This window comes from Pipistrellus hanaki (genome assembly GCF_964339955.1).
Source record: "Pipistrellus hanaki genome assembly, chromosome: 4".
Classification (NCBI taxonomy): Eukaryota; Metazoa; Chordata; class Mammalia; order Chiroptera; family Vespertilionidae; genus Pipistrellus; species Pipistrellus hanaki.
The window spans coordinates 10,926,799-10,949,930 of NC_140506.1; the positions used below are offsets into that span (position 1 = coordinate 10,926,799).

At 49.0% G+C, this 23,132-nt stretch overlaps 1 protein-coding gene across 3 annotated transcripts; it reads left to right on the plus strand.

Moving 5' to 3' along the window:
- The first annotated feature begins 30 nt into the window (after nt 1-30).
- ROPN1L (rhophilin associated tail protein 1 like) lies at nt 31-16,637 on the plus strand. Of its 3 annotated transcripts, XM_084881937.1 has the most exons (7): nt 31-688; nt 1,052-1,145; nt 4,620-4,793; nt 8,372-8,495; nt 10,079-10,240; nt 14,576-14,751; nt 16,428-16,626. In XM_084881937.1, the coding sequence occupies exons 2-7, from the start codon at nt 1,123-1,125 to the stop codon at nt 16,486-16,488; spliced, it is 720 nt and encodes a 239-aa protein (XP_084738063.1). In that variant the 5' UTR covers nt 31-688; nt 1,052-1,122; the 3' UTR covers nt 16,489-16,626. The 3 variants fall into 3 exon arrangements, with proteins under 3 accessions (XP_084738063.1, XP_084738064.1, XP_084738065.1); XM_084881938.1 differs by lacking the exons at nt 31-688; nt 1,052-1,145 and adding an exon at nt 4,210-4,325; XM_084881939.1 differs by lacking the exons at nt 31-688; nt 1,052-1,145; nt 4,620-4,793 and adding an exon at nt 7,819-8,201 and having other exon boundaries at nt 16,428-16,637.
- Nucleotides 16,638-23,132: the final 6,495 nt, after the last annotated feature.

Below are 23,132 nucleotides of genomic sequence, written 5' to 3' on the forward strand. Positions count from 1 at the left end.
ATGAAAGTAAAATAATTCAAATTACATGTCATGATAAGCCCCTCTGTTCTAAGTATTAATTTAAAATGATAGTGGCAGAGGACACACGCCTCCTCTCTTCTCCCCCTCACTGTAATAGACTCTCTCCACCAGGAAGAGCAAAGAAAGGCCCTCATCTGTGCCACCCACCTCTTTGCCTCAGCTACAAGGTCTGAACAGAGCTGCACCGGGTTGCCTATTTTAGGTATCTGCTTGGCTAGAGCAAAACCAATCAAACCCATTTTATGTAATTGACCATAAGTCTCAGAGAAAAAGGAAAGGGCTCCATGAGGTCTTTCCCCTCCTCACTGTGCTGTATGAAGAGATCTTTCTAATTTTTGTTTATAGGTTAAGTTTTTTTCCATGTTTTTTTTTTTTTTTCCTTTTAATTAAATTTACTGGAGCGACACTGGCTAACAAAATTATACAGCTTTCAGGTGCACAATTCTACAGCACATAATCTGTACACTATTGTGTGTTCACTCCAAGTCAAGTCTCCGTCCACTACCATTTATCCCCCCTATGATTTTTTTAATCAAGTGCATTTTTTTTTAATGTAGTAGTGGTAAAGTTGAATTTTAATTCTGTGCTCCCTCCCACCCTATAGTTTGCAGCCCTTCTTGATGCAAACATAGAACCCATACCACAAGTGGATAAGGGATCTGAGAAGGTAACTTCCCCTCCTAGCCCCAGCCCCCACGAACACATGTATTTCTGGTGTCTGTTTTGTTTCCTTGCACTGTACTCAACACTATAGTTGAATGAGGCATTGGGTCTGCCTTCAAGAAGTCCAGTTAGAGTGGAAAAGAACAGAAAACGGAGCAAAAGATTCTATTAGAGATATGCATAAGATGCCACAAGGAACAGATAAAGGATCTACCTAGGTGGAGTCTGTGATGACCTACCGTATTTTCCAGTGTATAAGACAACCCCCTAATGTTACAGTTAAAACGTAGGTTTAGGCCTCTATTCGCTTTATAAGACTACCCCTCACTTCCGAGGCAACACCAGTTTTTTTTTTTTTTTTTAATAGACCGCCTCTCTGACTCTGGCCAATCTGAGCAGGCTTTTTACTAGAACACAGTGTAGCTTCGGGTACAGAACATGTCTTATACGCCGGAAATACGGTAGGTATGCTCTTAGTTACTATTTGGTATATATAGGCACCCTTCCCCCACACCCTCACAATTCCTGTCAACCTCCTGCAGTTTACTTCCACTCAGTCCCACACTTCACTAAAACCATATGTCAAGAGCCAGTAACCTGGGTGGGGTTCCTTTTGGCACTCTATTTAATCATCTTGAAATTTTATTTTACATAGGTAACAGTGTTGTGTCTTTCTGCTGCTTGCTCGCTCACTTAGTAACTTCTGTGGGACAAAAGGGTTTTTGCCAAAAGCCCATTCACTTCCTTGTTTTTTGCCCAAATGGATGAACCCCTTTTGCTGGCTGCACGAATCCATTGGTCTGACGGAGCATAATACCGTCAGTATAGAAATAAACACATATGTATATGGACAGCTGATTTTTGTCAGAGGTACAAAAGTTGAACAAGCCGTGCTGGAATAATTAGACATCCAGATGCAAAATTTAAAATTGATCTTTATCTCAACATAAAGTTAACTCAAAATGAATTATAGCCCTAAGTATAAAACTCCAAACTATAACTTCTGGAAGAAAACAAAGGAAAAATGTTCAGCCTGGGGTTAATCACAGATTTTGATAACAACCCCAAAAGCACAACCCATAGAAGAAAAATTAGATGACTTGGACTTGATCAAAATGGAAAATACCTGCCCTTTGAAGTATACTGTTTAGAGAATAAAATGACAAGTCATATCGTGGCAGTGTGGGGGGTGTGCAGGAGGCAGCTGGTCAGTGTTTCTCATCCGATGTTTCTATCCCTCTCCCTCGCTGTAAAAAAATCAATAAAATATATTTTTAAAAAGTTTAAAGTACATGCATTCAGATGTCTCAAAAAACCTTGATTTAAAAATGGGCAAATATTTAAAAAGACTAAAGTGGTATACAGATGGCAAATAAACACGTGCAAACCTGTTCAACATCATTAGTCGTTGGGAAAATGTGAAAAAATTGAAAACAAAATGTGATCCCACCACATCTATTAGAAAAGCTAAAATTAAAAATACTGATAGTACCATGGGTTGGTGAGGATGTAGAGAAACTGGGACTCACATGCTCTACTAGAGGGAAAGTAAAAAATGGTGCAACAACTTGGGAAAAGAGGTGTTTCTTAAAAGGTTAAAATATGTACTCGCCACTCCTAATTATTTGCCGAGAAAAGAAAGTAAATCCATATGAAGAATTGCACATGAGTGTTTATAGTACTTTTATTTGTAATAGCCCATAACTGGAAACAACCCATATGCCCATCAGCAAGTGAATGGGTAAATTATCATCAACACAATGAATGAAAAGCAGTTAACTATTGATATACACAACATGTACAAGTCTCAAAATATATTAAGTGAAAGTAGACCAAAAATGTATGCTTTTGTTTATATAAAAGACTAGAAAATCCAAAGAAACCTATCTATAGAAAGCAGATCAGTGAAGAGGGAAGGATTTTAAAGGGGCATGAAGAAACGGGGTGATTTACTATCTTGAGGGGGTCTGGTCTGACACATCTACATATGTCAAAACGTGTCAAACTGCACACTTCAAATTTGTGCAGTTTAGTTAAAAAAGTAATATGTTAATACTGGTTCTCTAGTGGACCACTTCATACCTTATTAACCTCCTATCAGGCTTACCTATTGATATTTGTATGTTTTCCTTCACATGGATATAAGCTCCATAGATTTTGAAAAACAACTACGTATTGTGTTCCAGAACAGTCCTTGGGATGTGTTTAGCATTCATATTGTTGAGGAAATATATGTCAGAGTCAAAGTAATGTAATGTGGTTAAAATGAAACCTGAGAGCCCTGGGCCGTTCTCCAGCGGTAACCAGGGCAGCTTACTCCAGACCCTCTGTCACAGCGCAGGGGACATGCGCCACAGCTGCTCTGCCGGGTGCTGCTTGCTTCCACTTTATGTAATAGTTCACAAACACCTTATGTCGGCCACCCCATGTAAAAATTCTGACTCTTGTATTCTACCCTGTGGGTAAGACTACGGTTTAACTTTTCTGAACTAGTTACCCCATTTTATTATATGCTGTAGTAAACATTTTTGTCCATATTACCTTATATACTTTGGCTAGAATTTCTGTAGGATAAATTTTCTCTTAAGATTGCTAAATCATCAACACCTTAAAGTACCAAATTGCCCCCAAAATGTGCTAATTAACTCTTTCGTCCGTGTATGAGATTCCTTGATTTCCCATATCGTCATCAACATCAGTGGCTCTCTGCAGTTTTTGCTAATGCTGTTCATTTGGAAACGTGTGTAGAGGAAGGGGAAGAGAGGGAAAGGGCCTGTGCCTGGCCCCACCTGGACACAACTCATTCTAGTTCTCTGTCGTCTTCTCTAGAGGTGAGCGTCTCTGAGTGGACGTGGGTCTCTGGCTTCTTTCACTCAGCATGGGTGCTGGGGCCGCTGCAGCCGCCAGCCAGGATACCCCTAACCCAGGGCCCATCCCTGGCCTGCTGCCCCGGCCAGCACCCCCCGGAGGGGAAGTTTCCTCTCCCCTTCCGCCTAAAGCTGTTGTATCAGAAGTGGCTCATTTCCTCTTACACTCAGATTGGCCCCAACCATCCTACACCTTCATTAAGAAACAAGATAAACAGAAACTCCCCTGGTCTACATTCTAAGTAGCTTTTACACTGGCATCTGAGGAACGCGTTCACTGAGGGGAGCCGCTTGGATGTGCGGGGAAGTTGATGGGGGCGGGGGCCAGATTCCTGCAGGGAAGCTATCGTGCGGGCAGCACCGACCGATCGGCCCTCAGGACCTGAGCCGTTTCCATCGTGGGAGGCCCCCAGTGACCCGGCCCTAACCTGCACGTGGCCAGCGCAAGGGCAAGGGGCAGGGGCCCTTGTGAATTCGCCTTTCACAGTGGGCAGTGGGAAAGCGATCCAAGGCCCTTTTCTAAGTGGAAAATCTGATTTTCCAAATCAGGTTGCGCACGCGCATTGCCTCCCGCACGCGCTCTGGGGACTCCCCACCCTCGGCTGGAGGCGTGTGCGCGTGCGCGGCGCAAGGGGGCGGGGCCCTCGCGCGCGTCCCGGTTGCCTGGATACCATTGCGAAACAATAGCAGCGGTTAGCGCTCCTGAGCAGCGGTGCTTAGGCCGCTAGAGGGGGCGGTTGGTCCTCACTTTCTGAGGAGGCTGACCCAGAGCGGGTAGGAGCTCCCGGGGCCGCCCGAACCCCCGGGAAAACCGACTCTGGGGCCCATCCCAAACCCGGGACCCGGCAGCTGGACCTCGGCCCCGCCCCCCGGCCCCGTCCCAAACCCGGGACCCGGCCCAGACCCGGCAGCTGGACCTGGGCCCCGTCCCCAGGCCCCGTCCCAAACCCGGGACTCGGCCCGGACCCGGCAGCTGGACCTGGGCCCCGCCCCCGGCCCCGTCCCAGACCTGGGGTGGCGGGTGGGATGGGCATCCCTAGGCTGACTCTCCGCCCTTACCCCCCGCAGCACACCTAGACCGCCATCGCCTGGTCGTGGTCTTTGGAGAGCGATGCCGCTGCCCGACACCTTATTCTGCGCGCAGCAGATCCACATCCCCCCGGAGCTGCCGGACATCCTGAAGCAGTTCACCAAGGCGGCCATCCGCACCCAGCCCGCCGACGTGCTGCAGTGGGCCGCGGGGTAAGCGCCGGCCGGGCCGCCGCGGCCTCATGGCATCTACACCGAAGTCTCTGTCTAGGAAGCACCGTTGGTTTATGGACCGTGGGACCAGAAGTCACTGCAAAAACGCTCACTTATCTACAAAAAGTAGCAATAACTCCATTGCTGGAGACTATCTGGTATTTAAGCAGATAGGCTAAAACTTGGAAAGCAAGTGCATGGGGTGTAAAGTTTCTGCATTGCGTTATAAACTATAACCACAGTCCCTTTATTTTATTGGCAAGGTGCTCTTTACAATGAGAAATGGTATGGCTGTGTTCCTCCTCCTCAGGGAATCCCGCCAGGGTCAGGGACTGGCAGACCCAGAACCGCAGGAGTCCTGTTGGGGTAGGGTACTCAGCCCAAGGCCGGGGAGGCTCAGCTCTGCCCAGCAGGGCTCACAGCAAATGCGCCTTCACGGTTCCTTGTGGCAAATGTTCTATTTCCTGGACAGACATTCCTAATGTTAAAGTTACAAGTCACCAGACCTTAGAACCAATAAAATAAACCCTTTTGATTTTACAGGAAAGCTCTTTGCCCTTTTCCCAGTAAACAGACATAGAAGCTTAATTTTATGGCCACAGAAATCAGTATAAATTTAACTAAAATGTTTTAGCAAATAGCGTATCGAGTTTTGCTGCCCTCTAAACTATATAACCAGTGAATTCGTTTCCTATGAACTGCTGTACAAAATCCCATGAAATGTGATGGATTTATACAACAGACATTTGTAATGTGATGGATTTATACAACAGACATTTTTATTCTCTTATGTGGCCGGCAAGGCTCTGCTGTGTCTGGAGGTGCAAGGGGTAATCCATCCGTTTGCTTGACTTTTCCAGCTTCTAAAGCTTCATTCCTTGTACTCCTCCCCTTCCTTCCTTTTAAAGCCGGTAGTGTGACAGCTTCAAGTCTCCATCTCCCTCGTCTGAGGACACTTGTGATTGCATATAGGACCCATCCAGATAATACAGAATAATTCCCCATCTCAACATCATAGGCAAAGTCCCTATTACCAAGCAGAATCAGACACATAGTTAGTTCCAGGACTAGGGCCTAGATATCTCACCGGCCCTTTCACACGAGGCTGCTGACTACTTGTTAAATTGGGGCTTTGCCTCTGACACTTTGGTCAATTGCTTCTGAAGTAACCTTTCAAGGTTCTTAAAAAACAAAAATTATGGCCTCTAGTTTTAACCATTATTCAAGCCTAAATAAAAGATAGTAAAATAAAAAAAAGATAGTCAGGACTTGTAAGATTTATTTGTGACTTAATCATTTTTATTTGGGCCATTAAATTAGATTATTTGGTAACACTTTAGAGACAACTATTTTAAGCTCCACTTTAAAAGGGTAAGCTGAGAACTTTCTGAATGTTCTATGCGACTCATTTCAAGAACAATTTCGGAGCGTAGGAGAAAAAAAATCAAGCATTACTCATTGAGCAGTGTGTGTGTGATGGACTCGGATGTTCCGGCTGTCCCAGAACACACTCTGTTAGGACGTTGTTCAGAAGGAGGTGAGTTGGCCTTGGAGAGATTTCATAGGCAGAGATTGGGGTCAAGACAAGGTGGAGGGTACACAGGAGGACGACACAGCTAGTCACAGGGGCTGTGCCAGGAAGAAGAAAATACGAAATAAAAGCAGAGCAGAAAACCAGGGTGCATATGGGAGTAACTGCTGTGGGAGACGCAAGTAGATTTTCAGGTTAGCATTCTTTTCAAAGGAGGGGATTTTCCAGTGGCAAAGGTGGGGCAGCCCTGCCCCCCAGCCTGGGCACTCTGCTGTGACGTCACAGCTAGTCAGCTGTGCCTTATGATGTTATCGAGCAGTCGTGCACCCCGCAGCATGACAGAGGACAGAATTAGTTTAGTACCAGGAGGCTGCTTTTGCTCACAGGTGCCTCCAGGGAACTAGCAGAGTCTAACACAAGCCAGGCTTGTCACTTGTTTGACACTTTGGAGGGGACAACTTTTTGGTGGTGTATGAGGAGGTAGGGTGTAAGATCCTTAGCTGAATCCTGGTTCGCACCCACTAGATGGCAGTAACACCATCTCCCTCCTGTGGTGACAACCAAAATATCTCTGGAAATTGCTAGTGCCTTCTTGGGAAGGGGTAGGACACACACGGTCCCTGATGAGATATTCCACAGGCTCTATCAGGCATGAGGGTGGGTTTGATAGGTTATGAAGAATAAAGTCCATGAAGTGGAAACCATAATTAGGAGCAATATGGCAAATCTACGCACCCACCCTTCAGCCTGGCACTTCGGTCTTAAGGTCCACATTGATCTCACTGCTGCCTTCGTTTTGACTCTTTTTTTTTTTTAAATATTTTTTTTGATTTTTTACAGAGAGGAAAGAGAGAGGGATAGAGAGTTAGAAACATCGATGAGAGAGAGTCATCGATCAGCTGCCTCTTTCACACTCCCCAGTGGGATGTGCCCGCAACCAGGGTACAGGCCCTTGACTGGAATCGAATCCAGGACCTTTCAGTCCGCAGGCCGATGCTCTATCCACTGAGCCAAACCGGTTTTGGCCGTTTTGACTCTTATTAAATAAAATATGTCTTGAGTTGTCTTAAAAGCATGAAAGCAGAGTAGAATTTGAGGGGTGAAGAAAAGGGATGATTTATAAAATTTGTTTTAGTCCAAATTTAGATATCCTTCTACATTTTGTTACATATTCAGTTGATTCCAGTGATTCATATCTTTTAACTTACAACCTGTGGCCCTGGTGGATGGTCTAGAGTTCCTTTCCCTGGACATGCTGTCCCTTTTCCTGGTGTTCGTTGTTAGAGCTGCAGTGACAGGGCTCAGCAGCTGGCCCCCTCTGGCATGCTGGCCTGGAGGGGAGTGAGTTTTGCCTGGTACTCCTCACACCGGCCAGAGGCTGGGTGTATGCCCCCTCTTGACTTGTTGCCCCAAAACATTTCTGTGCCCCTACTTGCCCCTACCATAAGCAGCAATGTTGGGAGCCCAGAAAGGAACAATTAAAGGGGAAAAATACTAAAAAATAAAACAAACAAAACAAACCCAGGCGGGATCAGGGAAGCGTGAGGGAGGGTGGTCTCTGACGTGGCAGCGTGGGCGCAACCCACCCTCAGTGCAGCCAACAGAATGCCCCTGATCTGGGTGCCTTAGGGTTGAATAGGCAGAGATGGATGCTCTGGAACCTCAGGAAAAAGAGCAGGGCGCGGAAAAGGGAAGGCCACGCCTCAGCTGTTAAAGCGGAACGCTGGGCCATGACACTGGCCTTGGATGCTGTGGCCTGCTTCCTCCAGCGCCTCTGGCCACATTTCAGTTGTGTCTGCTCAGTACTCCCTGGAGCCTGAGACAGGGGCTGTCCTTATCCCTGCTTTACAGACAGAGTCACTGAGGCAGCCGAGAGGGTAAGTAAGAGAGCCGAGTGGAGGAAGCAGGTGGATCTGCCCTTCAGACTCCAGAGCTCTCCTCCCCCATCACTGTTGGGCTTAGGGCTCCTTTAAGAAGTGCACTCATGAGTGTTAACTTGCCTTTTGTGTCTTGATGAGTCTTCAGAGATGTCTATTGTCGTTGTTAGGTATTTCTCCGCCTTGTCAAAAGGAGATCCACTTCCTGTAAAGGAGAGAATTGAAATGCCCGTGGCCACTCAGAAAACAGACACTGGCCTGACTCAAGGAATGCTCAAAGTGCTGCACAAGCAGGTATAAGGGCCATGCCACCAGCCAGCCTGCCCGCGGGAAAGCGGCGGCCCGCGGCCTGACACAAACGCCACCAACATCTCGCAAGTCGCTTCCCCTGCAATAAACCTTTGAATTTCATTCAAAAAGGAACTCGTTGTATTCAGTGCCTTTCTTTAGTTGAAAGAACCCATGGTAGCTATTCATGATTAGATTGTAAAAAAGTGAGATGTAAATATCAAATTAAGATGCTTAGGTGCTTGCTGGACTTAAAAAAAAAAAAAAAAAGGCTAACAATATGAAAGTGGGACATTTTAGACCTGAGAATGGCAGGTGCTAGTTTGCAGCGTGCTGACGAGGCTGTGTGCATGCTGCAGTGGTCATCAGAGGACGGTGGCCCTGAGGCTGGTTTCCAAGCCCGGGCAGCCCGGGCCTGGCCCTGCCAGACGGCCCTTGGCGAGTCCTCCCCACCCAATGGCTCTCTTTTAGGAAAACGAGTTAGTAGGAAGTATACCACCCAGCTTTGCGGCTGAGCATTCAGATGATTTGGTCATATTATTAAAAACGATTTTGATTTTTTTTTTAAAGTGACAGGCCCCCATTGTACATATATATATATATATATATATATATATATATATATATATATATATTTTTTTTTTTTTTTTTCAATTACAGTTGACATACACTATAAAGCTAGTTTCAGGTATACAACATAGAGCCCATTATTCATTTTGAAGTACTGGGCTTTTGGATCGGGTACACTGACTTTGAGGCCAGATTCTACGTGGCTCTCTACTAACAGGGAACACGAATGACCATGGAAAGAGGGCAGCTCAGGGCAGGGCCTGCTGATGTTGCTGAAAGCCCTCCCACAGATTAGGATGAGCAGGTCACAGAAGTTGCCCATTTTCATTGATTGTTTGAAATAGTAGAAGCAATAAAATTAGTTTTAAGATTTCTGCCATGTAACTATTAACGTGTATGGGGTGGGATTTTAAGTGTTTTTACTTATTGAAATTAGTTTTTGATTGCCAAGTATTACAGTCAGGTAATAGACGATGCCACCCCCAGCACCAGCATGCTCCTCCCCTCCTTTTAAAAAATATATTTTATTGATTTTTTACAGAGAGGAAGGGAGAGGCAGATAGAGAGCGCTAGAAACATCATTGATCAGCTGTCTCCCGCACACCCCCTACTGGGGATGTGCCCACAACCAAGGTACATGCCCTTGACTGGAATCAAACCTGGGACCCTTAGGTCTGCAGGCCGATGCTTCATTCACTGAGCCAAACTGGCTAGGGCCCAGCATGTCCTTTTTATTAAGTTATAGCACTATGCTATGTTTGCTTCACTGCCCTTATTTAAGAAGTAAATTGCTATGACCATTGTTCTCAAGCTCAGTGCACCCCCCCCAACCCCCTGCCCTGCACGTGGACCCTCCCACCACACATGTCCCCTCCCTCCACAGGGCTAACTGGGCCATGAAGTCAGTCCACCTGCTCCCGCATGGAGTGCGTGGTGTATGTTCAAGTGCTCACAGCACTAGAGGATTCTGTGGGTGTTTAAACTTACGTAAATTGTAACTTATTGTGTCTTCTAAACAGTGTGGCCACAAGCAATACGTGGACTTACTGGACCTCGAAAAGAAGTGGAGAAGTTTGTGCCTGCCGATGGAGAAGCTCAGAGCGCTCATAGAACTGGACCCCTGTGATCACAAAATCGAGTGGATCAAGTTTTTAGCACTTGGATGTAGCATGCTTGGTGGGGTATGTACCTAGAAATGGCACTTTGGTAATTAAGTGTAATCATAGGCTTGGCTGAAAAATAACTTAGGGGTTTCAGTCACTGAAGGAAACACATTATTTTAGTAACTTTGTCTCAGAAAAGCAGTATTTTTCAGATGCCTGTTATATTTTCAGGCTTCTAGTTATTTTAATGTACAGAAATGAAATATTTGTGAACACCTCAATTTAAAAGATACAACAGTAGGTAAGATATATGGATACCCGTTAGAATGTATTGAGGTTTTATTAAACCACTCATCATTTGGTAAATGGATAATACCTGTTTTCCTAATCTGTGGAGAGAGGCACAGAACTATTATTATTTTTTAAAATATATTTTATTGATTTTTTACAGAGAGGAAGAGAGAGGGATAGAGAGTTAGAAACACTGATGAGAGAGAAACATTAACCAGCTGCCTCTTGCACACCCCCTAACTGGGGATGTGCCCACAAGCAAGGTACATGCCTTTGACCAGAATCGAACCTGGGACCTTTCAGTCCGCAGACCGACGCTCTATCCACTGAGCCAAACCGATTTCGGTGAGGCACAGAATTATTTTATACTTTAGTTAAAACCTATTATGAGTAACTAACAGACACAATACAGCTGTGCTAATGGGAAAATATAACACAAGTGCTCAGGAGTGAAGACAGAGGATCCTGCTGTTTCGGAGGTGAGAGGGCTCCTCAGCCCAGGAGAGGGGTGCGATGCGGGGAGGAGGTCCTGCTGCCGTGCCTGGCGCCTGCCTGGCTCTGCTGACAGTCTCCGAGTTGAAGGTTTCCACAAAGACTAGAACCATCCCTTCCTCCCCGCCCAGTGCGTGTGGGGCACCGCCTGGTGCCGCCCTGCTCCGGGTGCTGAGCGGGTGCTGAGCTGCGCCCCTGGTCCGGGAGCCTCCGGGACCGGAGCTCTGCCTGCGTGGGAAGCTGCAGGGGATCGGGTGAGGGGTGGAGTCGCGGCCTCTGGCTGCCCTGCAGGCCGGTCGGGTGTGGCAGTGGTTCCTGTCCCCTTCCCCAGTGCCCCTGTGCGCCTGGTGCCACGATCGCATGCGCATGTCGGACCTGTGTCTTTACGTTTCTGCAGCGCCCTCCGTGGTCTGTGTCGCCCTCATGGGCTTTCTCTGTCAGTGTGCAGGGAATGGGGGACCTGGTTCACGACTTCCTGATGCTCAGAAAATAATCCCCATGCTTAAAATCCCAAACCAAAACGTTTGATCCACACTTGAGTGGCTTCCGTCCCCAGTGCCTTCCACCCAGGCTTCCCCGCTGGCCTCACAGCCGAGGGGAGGTGGCCAAGAGGAACCCCAGCGGGTGCCCAGCGGGGCTGCTCTGGGTCCCTGCCTGCCCGCAGCACCACTGCCTCACTACGGGTCCGAGTGTCTCCCTCTGTGTGTGTGTGGGTGGGGGGGGAGTGGGGAGGACAGGTGAGGTGCACTTTCCACTGCGGCTGTCACCCACACCCCGGCCGCACACGGCGGAGGCTGGGCACCGTGGCCTCTCTGAGGGAAGCATCGGGCCTCAGCAGGAGCTTCCCTCGGAACCGGTCCGTCTTCCTGGAGGATGTGGCCTCTCACCCTCTCCGGCCACAAGCCCCAGCCCCGCCTTTTAAATGAGAAATGTAGGGGATGGGGCTGGCACCGCTGTCTGACACTGAGCTGTCTGACACTGAGCACTCAGGCCTCCGGGGAGCAAGCGCTGCCCTGTCCTGACTCCGCCTGGAGGGGGCGGTCAGCCTGCCCTCACTGGGATGGCCATGCTCGCTGAAAGGCCTGTGGGGTGTGCCCTCACCATAGCAGCTAAGATTCTGAAGTTGAAGAATTCCACGGAACTGGCACCTGGAAGACGCTCAGGAAGGATGGGTGCCTCACACGCCTGCACTTGCATTTCATACACACCAAGTGAGGGTGCCAGGCTCCCTCCGGGAAGGCTTAGGTACCTGAGGGAACCACAGTGGCAGGGGGCTGGAGGGGGCCGCCTGCCAGCATGGGGAGTGGGGAGCCTGACACCTCCCTCCTTAGGAGGTGAGAGATCTGTTTATAAGAAAACTCAGTGCAAAACCATGCAAGTTGCTTTATGAATCCTTTCCTGCAAATCGTACCGTCAGAAGTGTTAGCAGCAGTGCTGTCATCACACCTGTGCCGAAGGCAGCGATGCTGGAGTGCTTGGATGTGTTTTTTCCTTAAACACCTCCCGTCACCCGTCACAGACCGCATCTGCCTGCTCCCCGCTGGCTCTCCTTCCACTCGTGTCGGATATAAAAGGAATAGAAGGAACGTCCAGTGTAGCACCATGTCTTCGCAGAGTTTCAAGCAAGAAACACGGACTGATAAGCACACAGCTTCGGTTTGCCAGGTCCTCTCAGAGGAGCAGAGACAGTGACCCTCTGATGCTGCACAGTCACACCACCCCCACCAGCGCTCTGCAGGCCACGTGGGGGCTGGCTTCCCGGACGCCCCGGATGCCCTGGACGCCCTGGACGCCCGGTCCCAGCTGCCAGCCCCGGAGCCCGCATGCCCGGCCTCCCCCCAGCCCAGAGCCCGCAATGCCGGCAGTGGCCGGTGTCTGCTCCTGCCCAGCCAGCCGGGGCCGGGGCCGGTGCTGTGCGGTGCCAGTGCCGGTGCGAGAGCGTGCTGGGCAGCATGCCCGCGGCTGGCCTGGCTGCTCCCCGTGGGCCACTGCCTCATCCCCCCAGGATGGCGGGAGGAAAGGAGCCACGTCCGGCTCAGGAGGTGCGGTCTGTGCCAGGCGCTTGCTCTGTCCTGCTGCCGCCTCTCCCCCGCCAGAAGCACGGGTGATTTTTCTTGAATGTTCACTGTGAGGACCGGGCCGAGCTGCCGGGCCGAGGAGGAACAAGCTGCCCTGGGTGAGAGGGCCAGAGGGAGGCCCCCAGTCTCACAGCAGCAAGAAGAGAGTCTGCCTACAGCCCGGAGCCTGTCACGGAGGAGCAGCTAAGCTCTGCGCTCCTGACCCACAGAAAGGCCAGATAATGTGTGTTGTTAAAAAAACAAACAGGCACAAAACAGATTAAAAAAAAACACAACAAAAAAACCCTGGCTCTGCCCCTTGCATCCCCGAGGATGTCAGTGCTGTCCCCACAGGGTCACTTTGAGGTGAAGCAGGCCTGTGGCTTCCGCTCCACCTGCAGCTCCCCAAGACTGCCCTCTGTGCCCGCCCCACTGGGGGTTTGCTTTTATTTAATTTATATTTTATTGATTTAAATTTTTTTTTTTTTTTTTTTTTTTTTTTTTTTTACAGAGAGGAAGGGAGAGGGATAGAGAGTTAGAAACATCGATGAGAGAGAAACATTGACCGGAATGGAACCCGGGACCTTTCAGTCCACAGGCCGACACTCTATTCACTGGGCCAAACCGGTTAGGGCACCCCTGGGGTTTTCTTGTTCTTTTCTCCGGAGTGCAGCCCAGATTGTTCCCTCAGGAGCTTCCCTGGGAGGAAGGCCCTGATGGGCAGTGTTTGCCCATGACTGCGCTGTAACTGCCCCCCGCCCCTCATTTCAGCCTCCCAACAGGACGCTGTCCCACACATCCTGGGGGTGTGGGGACCAGGCCAGGAGCCGCTCCGAACCCGCTGCACGCAGGCCTTGGGGCCTGCCGCCCACAGTGCTCTTGTGGGGTCACCGAGGGTCCGACAGCACGAAGCCAGCCCTCAGACGATGGCTCCCCCTCCCTGAGTGCCTCTCCCTGCCCTCGGCCGGAGCGGCTTGAAGGGGAGAGTGGGACAGCTCAGTGGTGGGGGAAGGCTTCCCAGAAGATGGGCCTTCGGGCTGGAAGCTGCGGGTGTGGGCCAGGGCGGGGGGATGGGGGGACGGTGATGACACAGGCAGAGGGAGAGCGTGAGCCGGAGGAAGGCCGGTGCTTTCCAGAACCGAGATGAGGCCCGGAGCCCAGCAGGCAGGGGGCATCAGCTGGACCCTGCCCGCCCCTGCACAGAGGGCACCTCCAGGTGGTAACAGTTTGATTCGTCGGGTCTGAGGAGGGGCCAGAGGGCTGGGGGGTTCTGCGTTGGCTTAGGGGGTGTGTCTTTAAGGAGACCGATGCCGCCTCCTCTTTGAAAGTCATTCCCATTTTAATACAAAATCTGTGGATTAAAACTTTTTTCAAACCAGTTGCATCCTGACAAGATCTTTCCTTTTTATTTCCTTATGTCACGTACGCATTCACCTAGTTCTTAATTCAGATAAGAACATTGTGTACTTTCAGGAGGGTTTCTGTGAAATGTAGTTGAGTGTGTATTCCAGTTTTAGCAAATGCAAGCAGTAATTCTCACCCCCCCCCACCCCCACACCCCCACCGTCCGCAGTCCCTGAACACCGTGATGAAGAACCTGTGCGAGATCGTGACTCAGGACCCCGAGGGGGGGCCCGCACGCATCCCCTTCAAGACCTTCTCCTACGTCTACCGCTACCTGTCCCGCCTGGACGGGGACACTCCCGCCTCCGAGACGGAGGCCTATCTCGCTTCGCTGAAGGACAACATGTGAGTGCGGGCGGTCCCTGGCCGGCCTGGTGGTCCCCAGAGATCTTCCTCCCGCCCCGCTGATCGCTGATCTCAGATTCCTCATCCTACTTCTCCCGTGGGGACCGAGGGGAGGCTGCGGGGAAGCTGCCGCAGGAGGCGCTGGGAGGAGGGGGTTCAGTTCTCCAGACTTCAGGGGGAGAAAATGTATCCCACCTCTCAGAATGTTGATCCACACTTACCCTGATCCTTAAGTGCAGGGTGTCGTGATGTAAAATCGTAGCATGTCGCACAGACTGTGCAGAGGGCGAGCAGCCTGAGGGCAGCCTCCCCAGGGGCCATGGCCCCACAGAGGGGGCTCCCTGAGGGCGGTGACATTGCCCCTGATGAACTTAAGCCCAGGAAGCCTGGCGATTCTAGGGGAAGGGGCTCTAGGGGAGGTGGGATGGAGCCTGACTCCCACGGGGTTTGAGAGAGAGAGAGAGAGAGAGAGAGAGAGAGAGAGAGAGAGAGAGAGAGACTGTGATCCAAGGCCTTCCAGCACGTCCTGGGCCACCCCCTAAATGCCTGGGAGGTGTCCCCAAGCCTCACACTGCCGCCATCTGGAGCTTTGCCCCAGCACATGCTCATGGGGTGCCTGCTCTGCCAGGGATGTGGCTTTTGGAAGTTGCATTCCTGGGTGCTCCACATGCACAGATACCCGGCCAGCGGGCGGGCTGGAGGGCCACGGGGACGGGAGAGCCGGGGGAGGGGCCTGACCAGGAGGATATGTCCCTCCGGCGCTGAGAAGCCCTCCTGGCGGCCCATCATCACTGCCCAGACGGACGCTCCTGCCTCCCCCCTTCCCAGCCTCCCTCAGCTGGGACCTCCGCGTGGGCCCCGCACCTCCCTCCCTGCTGCCAGCCCTGGCTGCCCCACAGTGCTCACTCCTGTCCCTTCCGAGCTGTGTTCTCTGCTCCCTCTTAAAATCGCATCCCCTCCCAGGCCCCTGCCACTGGACTCTGCCTCCAGACACCACAGTCCACTGTCTTTCCTCTAGGCCAGTGGTCGGCAAACTCATCAGTCAACAGAGACAAATAACAGTACAACGATTGAAATTTCTTTGGAGAGCCAAATTTTTTGAGCTTCTTCTAATGCCACTTCTTCAAAAAGACTCGCCCAGGCCGTGGTATTTTGTGGAAGAGCCACACTCAAGGGGCCAAAGAGCCGCATGTGGCTCTCGAGCCGTGGTTTGCCGACCACGGGGCTAGCCTGTCACCCACCAGCTTTGTGGCCCTCCCTGTAGCTCCCCGGTTACTCTCTTCTCTCCACAGCACTTCCCATGCCCGCCAGGCCCTGGTGGCCCCACACCAGCCTTTTTACATAGAAGGGCACTTCTGTTACTAGAGACTAAAATTTGTGTTGTCAATAAAGAAAGTTCATTAAATATAGTACTGATTTTTTCCACCTAAAAATAAATGCCCATTTTTGTACCAAAAAAAAAAAAAAAAAAAAAAAAAAATAGAATGCTTTAATTTTCCAGGTAGAAATTACTGGTTATTGACCATAAATAATTAATTTTTAAGGTAAAACTGTTAGATTATATTGTGCATTTAAATTACAGGTTGAGTAAATTATACTAACTCATGTTGTTTTATAAAATTTGTATTGTGTGTGGTGAGAAATTACTAATAAGTGTGTCTCTGTTTCCATTTTAGAGACAGAAAGAATGGCATGATCGGACTCATGGATTTCTTCGTCCTAGCGAGGAAAATGTAAAAAATCTCAAATAGAAAACTCAGAAGACATGCCATTAATACAGAGAAAAACACACTTTAATGTCAAAAGAGTGTGTTTTAAAACCTTGGCACCAATTACAACTTGTCATTAACCACATGCAGACGTGGTGTGAGTTTTTCTGGTGACGGAAGTGGAGTGTGACCAGTGAGTCGGATGTGGGGTGGGGCTATTTAATGATTGCTCTTCCCTGTGTCCTTGTAAGAACCTTCGATCGTTCCTGGTAGTAAATGATCTGTTTGACTGGAACAGTCTGTGGGAAGCTGTGGAGCAGGGAGGAGGATGGACGGGCAGCTTAAAACCAGCGGTTCTGCTTTTCCATGGGAAATGCTTCATTCATGGCCACTGGGCCCACGCCAGGCCAGGGGAGGTCTCGGCCAAAGCTGGTCTCCTCCGGGAGAGGCGGGCCTGGGAGCCTGCGCTCGCTGAAGAGCATCCATGGCTGCGAAGCAAACTGGACAGGCCATGTGGACCCGCACTGGTCCGCTGAACAGGAACACTGGGCAGGCAAATAACACGAGAGCTGGGGAATGGTCTGGTCCTTGGATCTGTGCCATCGGCCACCATGCTAATCAACGTCAGCAAAATGAAAACTCAGGGTCAGGCGAAAGGGTTTGCTGTTACCTAAAAGTGGATAGTGTTTTGGTTTTTTTTTGCACTTAGGTGTGTAAAGTGTGTTTTTCATCTGGACAGTTAAACCCCCTTATTTGAGATGATCACTTGCCTGGACTTTTGGTCACCATCCCAGGAAACAGACAACATATAGAGATCACTCAGAAATGTACAAGTAACTTTTGGAGTTTCTAAAAGCATTTGCAATTTTGAAGTTGCCTTAAACCTTCTAAAATCTTGACTGCCCCAAAGAATTTAAACATCTCCCCCTGCTGTAATGCCTCCATACATGGGGCCCAGAAGAAAAGAAACCTCAGGTTTTGCATAAGCGCAGTTGTAGGTCACGGTGTGAATGAACGCGGAGGGGAGCAGGCTGCAGCACAGGCTGTGCGGGAGAACACAGAAGGGTGTTGTGTGTAAGACAGACAGCTGGCCACCCGGGAGCGCACATGGCGTGGAGCACACAGGACATTTGCGTTCTGTGAAGAAGCTCTGGCCTATCAGGAGACAGAAAGGGGGGAGTTTAATAGGGAATGATCAGCGTCCCCTCAGGTGGGACAGTAAGAACCTTCCAATCCCAAGGCTGGACCTGGACTTCACAGGCAGAGAGGTCCTGGAGCCCTCGAGGTCTGCGGGGCTCCCCAGGTGAACAAAAAGTGAAGCCAGAAGCTGAAAGGGATGTGTGCTATTGCCCCCCCCCCCCGCACCCCCCTGCCCTGCCCTTTGCGTGTCTCTCCAGGAATTGTGAGTATAGAACCCACAGAGAAGCTTGTTTGAACATAAAGTCCTCGGAGAATATGTCCCCACCAGCCCTTCCTTCCTAGAGAGTCTGCTGGAGGAAGAGAGCCAGGCTGCAGAGGGCACCATGAGACTGCGGAGCACTGAGTATTGTTTAATCTGCGCAGGTACAACCAGGTGACGGGTATAAGGAAGGGGTACGCTGTCGTAAACAATGGATGTATGTGCTGACCGGTAGGTACAGATCATCTGTCAGAAATTTGGAGGCTGCAAAGTCCATATGAATGTTAAAATGATGTTCACATCAGATGTAGGGGAAATTTCATTACTGATCATAGTAGAGAACCAGCATTCAGTAGCCAAAAAAGAAAAGACTAAGGATATTATATAAAGATACATGAGGTAACAGCAAAAATATAAATCTTCCTAAGTACCTAAATGTAAGCAGGGAGGTAGAACAGCAGAGGCTAAACCATGAAATAACCATGTGATCGTGTAGGAGGAGGGGGGTGTGGGGTGAAAGAGGCGGAGCTTGACACTGGCCTTCTCTGAACTTACCTTTGTACTGACTTGATTTTGGAATCCTGTAAAAATTTTACATAATTATAAAACATAATCATATTTAAAAGAAATCACTGAAAATTGGCCATAAAATGAAACCAGTGAACTTAGAATGAAATGAAAGTTAACACTCCCACATTTCTTTTAATAGTCAGTATTGGTGGTACTAGAATAAATTAGTAACAGTTTTGGCATCATTACTCTGGATTTTGGCATGGAATTATGAAGATACAAAGTAAATTAGATAAGGTTAAGTCAAAATCCTGAGGTCCTGACTTATGAGTATCTGTATGAAATCATAGTCTCTGTCCACCGAAAAGGGCCAGCAGCAGCCACCCATCCACCATGTAGGGCCACACCTACTACCCTGTTTCCCTGAAAATAAGACAGTGTCTTATATTAATGTTTGCTCCCAAAGATGCGCTAGGTCTTATTTTCAGGGGATGTCTTATTTTTCCATGAAGAAGAATACGGTACACATTTATTGTAAATGAAAATAAAGGAAATTTATTACCTGTATATGGTACAGTAGTACGGTAGTTGTCAACACAAACCAGACAAACTGTGAATCCTACAGTATCAAGAATTTACTCATTTATTCAATGACAATCATGTCATCATCTTCTGGAACATCATCATAACAATCCAATTCCTGAATTTCCTGGTGAATTTCTTGTGACTCCATTTCTTTCAGAATCAGTGGACCAAATCTCTCATGTTTGGCCTAGGGGGGCCTTATTTTCAGGGGGATGCCTTATATTTCACTCAGAAGGAAACCTGTAAGTAGGTCTTATTTTCGGAGGATATCTTATTTTCGGGGAAACATGGTAGCCAGACGGTGGGCTCTAACTCCCCTTCTCCAGGGAGAGGAGCCGGGACTCCCTGATGCGGACCGATTCAGGGAATGTAGCAGGTGTGGCCCAGAACATTGTGTCAGCTGCAGTCAAGGTCCATGTCTGGGGACTTGGGAGTCAAATTGAATGAACTTCTACTGGTCATAGGAAGTTTGGCTTTCAATTGGGTTGCTACCTGCCTTCGGGGAGCTCACTCAAATGCTTTAATAACTACACACTTTATTGTACCATTAACGGATCCATGTGCTGGCTGAAATAAACCATTCAAGTGACTGGAGAGTTTGAACAAAGGAGGTGGAAGGGGCGACCAGCAGAAACTCCTATACTGCTGGGAAACTAGGGTGGGGTCCACAGGACCTGGTGGGACTGGTAGGGGCTTGGGGATGAGGGACCCAGCTCTGCACACACGCTGCCTGTGTGAGGAGGCAGATGGCCCATAGGGACTCGGCACCTTGAGAGACAAGACTTTTCTAATTAAAGTGACTTGAAAAATAGGCTATGACAATGATGGAAAATGAGCATTAAAAAAAAAAAATCCCTGGCATTTGTGAGGTTTGGCTTGGAAAATGTCTGCTTTCCCTGGATTCAGAGGAGTGAGTTGGGGGGAAACAGAGCTGGAAAAGGAATAAGATGCAAATCAGTCGATGTGACTTTGGCCTTAGGACAACAGGCTTTGCCTGTCTCTTTGCCATTCTCATTGCCATTCTCATTGAAGCTCTTGTCCCTGCAGTGGCAACCGTTGAATTATTTGGTTTTCAATCCAACTCTTATTTGTCAGCTTCTGTATTTTTCACCTTTAAAGAAAGTGGTTTTGTTTTGTTTGATGTTCTTGATCTGCAGGAAGAGAGAAGGCAGAAGTAGAGGTGACTAAGGAAATGTGACCGTCTGGCATGGTGGGGTTCTCAGGGCTGGGCAGGGCCAATGATTTTGTCCATAAAATGGTGTAGCTGTAAGTCGTTAATTTCATTTATACTTAGCTGTCACTTCCTGGCATTCCCTGGCATACTTGTGAATTCTTGTAACCTGAGAAGATCGAGGTTTACAAATGTAGTGGGGTTTTTATGATAGCCAATTTAACAATTAACGAAGACTGGATATATAAATTAATCATTGGGTTTGATTTTGCTGTTTCCTAATTTGCAGTCTATGATGTTTTTTCCACCCTTATACATTTCACAGGCTCTTGAAATACTGGGTAGGCCTTAGGCCCTGAGCCTTTGCATTTACAAAGTGAAAGGCATTCAGGCTCTCCCTAAGGAAAATCCCTACTCCATTATGTTGCTTTGCAGAATTCATTCTCCTCGGTGTTTGAAGTGGATTCTCACCAGAGGCCCAAGAGGTGGCGGCAGAAGTATAAGTAACCCACATTTCTAGGGCACTGACCAGAACTGAGAGGCCAGGAGCAGCATCCTGGGCCCGGTGCTGCCCCAGAGCTTGGGCCACCCATCTAACTGGCTCTCTGTGGGGTTAGAAGACCCAACCGGAGAAGTAGACTGAGTGGGTGTTGATACGTTAATGTGCAGTCTTCCCTGGAATGGTTGGGTTTTTCCAGAAGCCTCGTGGGGAGTTGGTATGTGACCCCACTAAGATGGAGCAGGGGTCCCCTACTTCCCGTGCTGAGATGGAGCCAGCTGACCTGGGATAGAGGGTGGCTCCCTTCTGGGCACATGCTCCACTCAGTCACCACCCCACACCCCAGCTCCGTGCTCGAACCCAACCTGAAGAGGAGTTACCAGGCACACGACCAAGATGTCCAGACTGCGGTACAAGGTGCCCTGGCTACGCGTTCCGTGGGGCCTCGGGACTCTGAGGTTGGGGTAACATTCTGGCTTAGATAAAAATGCATTTATCCAGTGCCTATAAAGTGTGGGCCCTGTGGCGAGGGTTTTACAGCTCATTCAACTCTCACACCAACCTCACTCAGGGTACTACCTTACCTGCCTTGTACAGGTAAAGACACAGTACTTTGCTCAGGTAGAAAGTGGCGGGGCTGAGACTGAACCATGGCAGCCTGACTCTAGAGCCTGGGGAGCATCTACTCTAATAAAAGGTAAAGAGGGATGTGGCCCTTGGGGATTGGACAGCTCAGTTGTTGATTTTCAAGTGGAAATTGTATAGAGTGGGCCACCTGTGTGGGACACTTGTACAGTATTTGAGAGGAAGGTTTCATAAAAGAGTCTTTACCCAAGTGTGAGGGCTAAGAGGAGCCCAGGAGAAAGGGTGCAGGGCTCTGGGCCAGCCGTGTGGGGGCTTTAAGACAGTAGGCCTGAAAGGGTAGGGGGAGCAGTCACTGGGGTTCAGAGAGACAGCTGGAGCTGGGAGAGGTTCCCTGGCAGGAGCTGATGATTTGGAAGAGAGGTAGACACACCCCTGCTCCCCCTCCCCGCAATGCCAGGACCCCACAGGGAGGCAGCTGGGGGAAGAAATCAGGCCCCTCTCATTTGCCTCCTGCCCTCTGAGCTGCTGCCAGGGCCTCCTGTTGGCCAAGCACAACCCCAAAGCGCCTGATGCAGAGGTCAGCTGCCTCAGGTTGGGGCAGGGTGGAGCAAGGAGAGGAATGCTTCCCACAAAGAAGTGGAAAATATTTAGCCCACAATCATCTGTGTGAAAGCAAGTGGGGAGATCCATATCTATATCTCTACATATTCATACTCACTTCTAGATGGGCAAGTTATTCCTGGAATGATATGCATACAAAAACTGGTAGAAACTTCTGAGAAGTGTCCTACTTTCCATTGTGTAACTTTATCTACTCTTTGACCTTTACCTCCTGCATTTATTATGTATACAATCCATCCATCCAGTAGGGACATGCATGTGATCTAAGCTAGACCAATCAGGAAGCCCCCCTCAGTGATTTGTCTAAGGGGTGGGCACATCACCCACACTCAGCCAATCAGAGCCTTGCCTGAGCTTATCAGTCTGGAGCTGGGAGGAAGAGAGGTCTTTTGCTGTGGCTGAGGATCCAGGATGTACCTGGTAATAGTAGCTGACAATTGTATGATACTTACATTCCATTGAAACACACAAGTTAGTGACATTCTCTGTTTTTCATCCCCCAAAGGAAATATCATCTAGTTCAACCTGTACATACCAGACTGTCAAGGAGAGGGCTTTGTACAGGGCATGTTCACCAGCAGGGTGGGAATTTATCTTAGAATTCTACCTACTTTATAACAAACCCATAAAGTGAGTATTATTGTTATTAACCCCATACTATAAATGTGACAGTTGTGGAAGAGGGAAGTTAAGTGATTTGTCCAGTATTGCACAGCAGGCTACAGAGGCCCTCAGTGTGCACCCAAGTTCACCTCTGCTGTGTGCCCTGGTGTGGAGGAGCCTCACTACACTGGGGGTGGGGGCATGCAGAGCAGAGGCAGAGCAGCAGGGACTGGAGAGGTTAGGATCGTGGTCCTAAAGGCAGTACCACCTCAAGTTATACTTAGTCAAGGCCTCTGCTATGCTTTTTCAAGGTGAAGGAGAATATTGGGTCTTTGCAATGAAGTAACTAGATTTCTACGTCAATTCTTTTCCATGTGTAATTAATCAAAAGATACATCCAAGTCTTAACCTTGAAGCTATGAATGTGGCTTTGTTTGGAAAAGAAAAAAAAAAAGGCCCTTTGCATATGTAATTAAGAATCTTGAGATGGAATCATCTTGGATTCAGGTTGTGCCTTAAATCCAATGGCTGGTATCCTTACAAGAGAAAGACAAAGGGAGATTTGAGATGTAGTCATAAATACAGGGGAGAAGGCCATATGAAGATCGAGGTGGAGTGTGGAGTGATGCTGCCACAAGCCACTAGGAACTGGAAGAGACAAGGACGGATCCTCCACTAGATGCTAACACCAGAATTGTG